The sequence below is a fragment of the Oncorhynchus masou genome, chromosome 27 (genome assembly GCF_036934945.1).
Source record: "Oncorhynchus masou masou isolate Uvic2021 chromosome 27, UVic_Omas_1.1, whole genome shotgun sequence".
In the NCBI taxonomy this organism is placed as follows: Eukaryota; Metazoa; Chordata; class Actinopteri; order Salmoniformes; family Salmonidae; genus Oncorhynchus; species Oncorhynchus masou.
In genome coordinates, this window is record NC_088238.1 from 15,364,182 (window position 1) to 15,372,576 (window position 8,395).

Here is an 8,395-nt window from a genome sequence, read left to right on the forward strand (position 1 = left end):
TTTAAAGAAGAGTAAAGTTAAGGACTCATCACGTTGCTGACTTTATCTGAAATAACATCTGAATTTCTGTCGGTGTCCATTTTGAAAGAGCTGAAGGGATAGGCCTACCTCGTCGCAGCTCATTTGCTAATGATCAGAACAAACATGAATTTACTGAACATAAATGTAATAATGTTTGTATGGTTCAAAAGCCTAAACTCATGTCGGCATTCACTATTGAAGCAGAATGTGATTCTTATCGAGTTACACAAATCCACAAGGAATCCGTAGAAACCATATTTAAGCAAGTCTGCCATTTCAGCTGTTCTTATAAAATGAAGTAAATTATGCCGAATGAACTATTGCTGCCAGACGATGCTCAGCCTGGTCTCATAAACGTAAGTCTGGGACACTCAAATTAGTATGATATGTTAGGTTTGGTATGACACATGATTACTAAAGTCTGGGTGGATGGGTGGGCGTATAACGCGTTTGAATCTCATCACGGCTAGCTTTAGAAATTTAGCTAATTAGCTTCTTCAACTACTTACTATTTATTAGGTACTTCACAACTACTTAACATGTTAGCTAACCCTTCCCCTAACCTTAAACCTTTTAGCTACCTTTTAACCCTTTAACCTAACTCCTAAACTTAATCCCTAACCTAGCCTAGCTAACATTAGCCAGCTAGCTAACATTAGCCACCTTACCAAGCTTTGCAAGTTTTGTAACATATAATACAAATTATAATTCGTTACATATCGTATGAAAATGGTAATGGACATCCACAAATGAATACATCTCATACGAAATGTAAGATATACTAAATAGTGGTCTTGGATTTACGTACAGAATAATACTATTTACTCTGAGACCAGGTTGCCAGGCTCCGCTGATAGTCAGGTGTATTGGTGGTAAGGATTCACTCCATAGTGCAGAAAGGAAATCTCTGCTGTCTGGATAGCTTCATGTGGGCCCTAACAGTATGTGGGCACTGTCTGTCACCCTTATACTGCAATTAATTGATTGTTTAATGCAGTGGTGTCAACTTGTACTTTCACTTCACTACCTTCCTAAAAATAACAATGTACTTTTTACTCCATACATATTCTCTGTCACCCAAAAGTAAATGGTTCGATTCACACCCTTATCAGAGAACATCCCTGGTCATCCTTACTGCCTCTGACCTGGTGGACTCACTAAACACACATGCATTGTTTATAAATGTTGTCTGAGTGTTAGAGTATGCCCCAAGCGATCTGTACATTTTTTTATTGTGTTGTCTGGTTTACTTAAAATAAGGAATTTTTACTTTTACTTTTGATACTTATCTATATTTTAGCTATTCCATTTATTGTATTACTTAAGTATATTTCAAACCAAATACTTTTAGACTTTTAATCAAGTAGTATTTTACTTGGTGACTTTCACTTTTACTTGAGTAATTTTCTAATAAGGTATCTTGACTTTTACTCAAGTATGACAATGAAGTACTTTTTCCACCACTGGTTTAATGTTGTGTTGTGTAGTGGCTTTGCTGGAATGTATCTAAAACAATTTGTTGAGTTTGCCCCACCAAGATGTACATGCTAAAATCGTCACTGGCAGAGCAACTAAAATACCCTGTTCAATATGAAAACAAAGAGACACGGAAATTACAATAGCTTCAAACTGAATGCTTTATTTTTGTGGGAAATTATTATATAATGAGATAATAAGCATTGAAAAGGATTCCATCCATCTCTATGAATAACCTCTGAAGCAAGATCATTAAGATCAGTGATTTCTATTGACAGAGATAAAGTACTGAAAAGCATAGTTAGAGTAGTAGGTTTTAGAATGAAGGATTCTTATGAACTAATGTTGGGCATTCTCAAGCAGAAGGCTGTTCCAGAAAGAGAGATCAATGAGTGAGCAAGTGAACTTTAGACAGATCCCGAACGGCCATCAGATGCAGAGGAGAGACTAAGGTGTGCACACCATGGTGACTCCAGACTTGGAGACGACCCAAAGATGGCCCAGGTCGTAGGTCACGTGGCCCATGCTCATGGACATTGGGATATTGCTCCATCCAGTGCCCTCTGGTTTACTGGCTGTGATGCCATCTCTGTGTTGAAGAAGGGTTTGGGGTTCATGTTTTAAAGCTTATCCATTTCTTTAAGTACATCCATTTTTGGACTGTAATAATTGAATACAGCCATAGATTCTTGAAAAATATAACTTCTGCCTCTTGAGCTTTATTCAACCACAAAAGAAGCTAAAATGTAAGCTTTTACTCAATTGTTTGTAAACAATGTTATTGTAAACAAACAATGTATAACTTTAAAAAACATGTTACATTTTTAAAAAACAAATGATCTGTCTTTGCATCTGTAGCTCCATGTATGAATTTGAGAGTGGTTATATTTCTCTAACTACATTCCTCAGCTGTTTACCAAAACAAGTGGTGGGGTGTCTGGGAACTTGTTGTTTTTATCCCAAACTGTAGCTTCACAGGACATCCCACTCTTACATACTTCATTGTACAATGTCTACACATGTCTTTATAAGTCCTATAAGTTCAGATCTGATCATATTTGACTGATTTTATTTATGTATCTACAGTATTTTAGTTGTTGTGTAAAGAGCTTCACAAGGCATGTACAGTAAGGATAATAATTATAATTAAACGTATACCATTATTATACACATAGTTCAGTAGTAACCTTACCTGGTATAAACACTACCCGCAGAGTTGACCCCAAAGACACGACCATCAGTTGCCACCTCAATCATGGAAAGCTTGCCGTCAATGTGACTCCACCCGTTGTTTTGGCAGTCTTGATTCAGCTGGAAAACAGATTCAATCAGGGTTTTAGGACAATTTCAACATATATAATATGAAACAGTTTTAGAATAACTGACACCCTCCATCCTCTACTACTCTGCTCCAGCTCTCACACTCTTTCCCAGATCTTACACTCATTAAGAAGATATCATCATTCTTGTTGACTGCCCAGCACCCAAAGGGTCCACAACTGTAGTACTTCACAGCTCCTGGCAATCCTGTCCATGGAAGAGGTGAGCCTGGACCCTTGTAGCCAACTGTGGCACTACTTGTCAGACAGAATGGAGTATCGTCCATGTTGGCCCCCACAATAAACCGTTCACCTCCAGCATCCAACTGTTTCAGAAGGCCTGAAGACCACAAAGACAGACAGACAGACAGACAAGCAAACAAGGAGCACATATCTGTGAGTACTGCCAAATGACCTACAAGTTTACAATTTAAAATGTTTTCAACAGCCTGATGATATCAGGAAAGCTAAAAAGAAGGTGTCCTCTGGATAAATATTGAGTAATTCTCTCCACTAACCTGCAGCTTGCACCCAGTTACCGGCCACATACTTGTAGATTGCATAGTCCTTGTTGACACCCCAGATCCCTGCTGGTCCCACAGTGATATGCTTCAGGGAACCAGGCAGGCGGATCCATTTATCACCTACCAGGTAGTAGGGGATATGACTTGTGTCCGTAGCAACCACTTGTCCCAGTCCTGCATCTATCTGCATCAGATTCTTGATGTTTACTACAGGCTGACAGTCCCAGGCTATGGAGACAAAGACATGAGTAGAGTACACAGACAACAAGGAGGATGACATTATGGAGCAAACTTGATGATCAATTCCAAGTTGATCAAGCATGTTTCAGATGATGGTAACTTACCGTGACTGATGGCCAGGAGACAGAGGACCAATAGGACGGCTGCAGTGACTCTCATGATGTCTCAGTAGATCTACAGTATACGTTTGGTTGTAAACCAGACTTCAATTGTCCCCTTGCAAGACTTTGAGCTTTTATAGCCCTGCACATACCTTTCACCAATGATGGCTTCCTGTTCCACCTGTTTAACAAAGACTTGAGGGTGTCCGTCAGAGAGAAGGGTTGTGTTATTGTCACCTGATGACAAAGATCATTCTTTTGTTCTTCTCACATTTATGCATTTGCCATGTTTACATTTTGAAATACAAACAGTGCCAATAGAAAGTCCACACCCAACTTGGATTTCTTCACATAGTATTTACAAAGTGTATATGCGCCAAATACAACAAGTCCTTAACCAACAATGCAGTTGAAATAAATAAGTATTAAGTAAAAAATTGATAAGTAAGAAATTAAAAATACTTATAGAGCAGCAGTAAAATAACAGTAGCGAGGCTATTTCGAGGGGGTCCCGGGACAGTGTCAATGTGTGTGTGTGTGTGTGTGTGTGTGGTGTGTGCACAGGTCAGTCGAGGTAATTGAGGTGGCAGTCCAGCGGATGAATCTGCGTTTGGCGGATGCCAGGAGAACGCTACCTGCCCGAATGCATATTGCCAACTATAAAGTTTGCTGGGGGAGAAATAATGGTCTTGGGATGGTTTTTGTGGTTTAGGCTAGGCCACACGAGGTCATATAGTTTGTGTAAAGATGTTGTGGATCATGGCAAGACCGCAATTTGCAAGTGTTGCCATAGATTTTCAAGCAGACTTAACTCAAAACTGTAACTTGGCCACCAGGAACATTCACTGTCTTCTTGGTAACTGTCACGCCCTGACCTTAGTTATCTTTGTTTTCTTTATTATTTGGTTAGGTCAGATTGTGACAAGGGTGGTTTGTTTAGTTTTTGTATTGCCTAGGGTTTTTGTATGTCTTGGGATTGTCTAGTCTAGGTGTTTATATGTCTAAGGTTGCCTAGATTTGTTCTCAATCAGAGGCAGCTGTTTATCGTTGTCTCTGATCGGGGACCATATTGAGGTAGCCATATTCCTTCGGTATTTTGTAGGTTGTTATTTTAGGTTTAGTTGCCTGTTCTGCACTTTTGTTATTTAGTTCTGTTCAGTGTTCTCTCTTTAATTAAAGAGTTATGTTCACTTACCACGCTGCGCCTTGGTCTCCTCATTTTGACGACCGTGACTGTAACCAATCAGTGTAGATTTGTCTTAGTCCTGTTGAAAGGTGAATTCCTCTGCCGGTGTCTGGTGTGAAGCGGACTGATCAGGTTGTCCTCTAGGATTTTTCCTGTACTTAGCTTCATCCTGTTTCTTTTCATCCTGAAAAACTCCCCAGTCTTTGCCAATGTCAAGCATACCCATACCATGATGCAGCCACCACCATGCTTTAATAAGGAGGCAGTTACTCAGTGATGTGTTGTGTTGGATTTTCCCCAAACATAAGGCTTTGCATTTAGGCCAAAAGGTGTATTCAGTTGCTGTGTTCAGTTTGTTGCCTTGTTGCATACATATGCATGTTTTGTAATATTTTGTTCTGTACATTTTATAATTATTTTTACTCTGTAATTCAGGTCATTATTGTGGTGTCACTACAATGTTGTTGATCCATCCTCAGTTTTCTCCCATCACAGCCATTGAACTCTAGCTGTTTTAAAATTACTAACCAGTTTCCTTCCTGTCCTGCAGCTCAGTTCAGAAGGACCAATGTATCTTTGTTGTGTCTGGGTGGTTTAAAACATCATCCACAGCATAATTATTAACGTGACCATACTTCATTCTCTTCATTCAAAGACTCAATCATGGACACTCTTACTGACAGTTGTGGCTGCTTCATGTGATGTATTGTTGTCTCTACCTTCTTGCCCCTTGTGCTGTTGTCTATGCCCAATAATGTTTGTACCATGCTTTGTGCTGCTACCATGCTGTGCTGCTGCCATGTTGTGTTGCTAACATGTTGTTGTCATGTTGGGTTGCTACCATGCTGTGTTTTCATGTGTTGCTGCCATGCTATGTTGTTGTCTTAGGTCTCTATATAGTGTTGTGGTGTCTCTCTTATCGTGATGTGTGTTTTGTCCTAAATTTTAATTACACTTTAGTTAAATAAATGTTAAATTAAAGAGATATTCAATATCTGATTTGTCATTGTCACCCAATTACCAATCACTGTCCTCCTTTATGAGGCTTTTGTAAAGCTCCCTGGTCTGTATAGTTGAACCTGTGCTTGAAATTCAATACTTGACTGAGGGACCTTACAGATGCTGTATGTATACAGTGGCGGTTCTAGCTTGTATGGCTCCCTTGGCAAACCTCCCCTTCAATGCCCCCCACCACCATTCTGCACTAACTGTAATTTTTATTCAGACATTTGGAACACAAATAAATAATCATAACATGTAAAACTATACATTTCAAAAAGAAGTAGCAAAGACCAATAGAAATAGAAACAAATTGTAGTGTATAAATACAAATTAAAAAGAGACTTGAGTTGTTCCACTATTACCCTATTTCTAACAAAAACCACACAAATAAAGCTAAATTGCACAAATCCTGTATCACACAAATACATATATAGAATAACACACTTATAAAGAAGAGATCCTGATTATTGCACTTCAAACAAGAAACACACAAACGAAATGTCACCACTAATTGCGTTACTAATTGCATTAGTACTGTACAAAGTTAGAGGTGCTCTATTTGATAGATTCCCTGTCACGCCCTGGTCGTAATATATTGTGTTTGTCTTCATTTATTTGGTCAGGCCAGGGTGTGACAAGGGTTTATTGTGGTGTGTTTTGTCTTGGGGTTTTGTTGGGTGTTGGGTGTGTGGCTTAGTGGGGTTATCTAGCAAAGTCTATGGCTGTCTGGAGTGGTTCTCAATCAGAGGCAGGTGTTTGTCGTTGTCTCTGATTGGGAACCATATTTAGGCAGCCATATTCTTTGAGTATTTCGTGGGTGTTCCGGTCTCTGTGTTTGTTGTCACCAGATAGGCTGTATAGGTTTTCGTGGTCCGTTTGTTGTTTTTGTAGTGTTAGTTATTTCATGTCGAGTTCCTTTTCATTAAAGAACATGAATAACAACCATGCTGCATTCTGGTCCGCTTCTCCTTCAACAGACGAGAACCGTTACATTCCCCAACTCCCCCTACCTCGGGCTTCCAGTGGGGAGCCGGAGGTCAACCTACCCCCTCCTCCCATCTCGTACTTCTGAGAGGTTTACCTTCCCAGGCAGTAGCCTGCCAAGCTCACAAACTAGAATCAGGGAACCCGGCCAGATGCCGCCTTGGGCGGCTGCCCATGTCGCCTATACCTAAATCCGCCACTGTATGTATGGGGGACAGAGGAAGAGTCAACCCCCTATTATTTCACACAGTGAGTCCATGGAATTTGTGATTTGTTAAGCCACATTTTACTTCCATGACTTACGCAACAACTATATTGTAGTTAATTAATTGTTATTAATTTGTAAAACATTTCAGATTCGTGTTTTTACTTTGACATTATGGAGTATTCATGGATTATTTTGTGTAGATCAATGACAAAAACAATACAATTAAATCAATTTCAAGCCCACTTTGTAACACAACAAAATGGAGGTGTAGACTTTCTTTAGGCCTGTATGTTTGCTATGTCAACCTACTGTCACGCCCTGGTCGAAATATATTATGTTTATTCTTTATTTATTCGGTCAGGCCAGGGTGTGACATGGGTTATTGGGGTTTTGTGGGGTGTCTAGCGTTAGTCGATGGCTCCCTGAGGCGGTTCTCAATCAGAGTCAGGTGATTATCGTTGTCTCTGATTGGGAACCATATTTAGGCAGCCATATTCTTTGTGTGTTTCGTGGGTGATTGTCCTTAGTGTCCTTGTTCCTGTCTCTGTGTTAGTTTACACTAGTACAGGCTGTTTCGGTTTTTGTTACGTTCATTACGTTCTTTGTTTTGTAGTATTTGTATTGATTCGTGTTTACGTTTGTTCATTAAACATGGATCGCAATCTACACGCTGCATTTTGGTCCGACTCTCCTTCACCGCATGAAAACCGTTACACCTACAGTACATCACAAGCGCTGTGTGATCAATAATTGAAGTGTAGAGTATTCACGTGCGTAAAGATGACGCCTCCTCTGCTGAGAAAGCCTTCCATGGGAACAGGTGGAGGCAGCGAGGAGAGAGGAGCCGGCGATATGAGGGAACACGGTTGGCTAGGAAGCCCGAGAGTCAGCCCCAAACATTTCTTGGGGGAGGCTCACAGGGAGTAGGGCTACGCCAGGTAGGAGAACTGTGCAAACTCCCTGTGCTTACCGGGGGGCTAGAGAGACTGGACAGGCACCGTGTTATGCAGTGGTGCGCACTGTGTCCCCAGTGCGGGTGCATAGCCCGGTGCGTATATTCCAGCTCCTCGTATCGGCCGGGCTAGAGTGGACATCGAGCCAGGTAAGGTTGGGCAGGCTCGGTGCTCAAGAGCTCCAGTGCGCCTGCACGGTCCGGTCTACCCAGTACCACCTCCACACCCCAGCCCTCCGGTGGCAGCTCCCTGCATCAGGCTTCCTGTGCGTGTCCTCGGCCCAGTACCACCAGTGCCAGCACCACGCATCAGACCTACTGTGCGCCTCGCCTGTTCAGCGCAGCCAGAGCCTTCCTCCTCTCCTGCGCTGCTGGAGTCTCC

General features: G+C 41.2%; 1 protein-coding gene across 1 annotated transcript; it reads right to left on the reverse strand.

Moving 5' to 3' along the window:
- Positions 1 to 1,662: 1,662 nt before the first annotated feature.
- LOC135515273 (fish-egg lectin-like) lies at positions 1,663 to 3,908 on the reverse strand. Its single transcript, XM_064938967.1, has 5 exons — positions 3,685 to 3,908; positions 3,335 to 3,568; positions 2,939 to 3,156; positions 2,690 to 2,808; positions 1,663 to 2,086 (listed from the first exon to the last, which is right to left on the reverse strand). The coding sequence occupies exons 1-5, from the start codon at positions 3,737 to 3,739 to the stop codon at positions 1,945 to 1,947; spliced, it is 768 nt and encodes a 255-aa protein (XP_064795039.1). The 5' UTR covers positions 3,740 to 3,908; the 3' UTR covers positions 1,663 to 1,944.
- Positions 3,909 to 8,395: the final 4,487 nt, after the last annotated feature.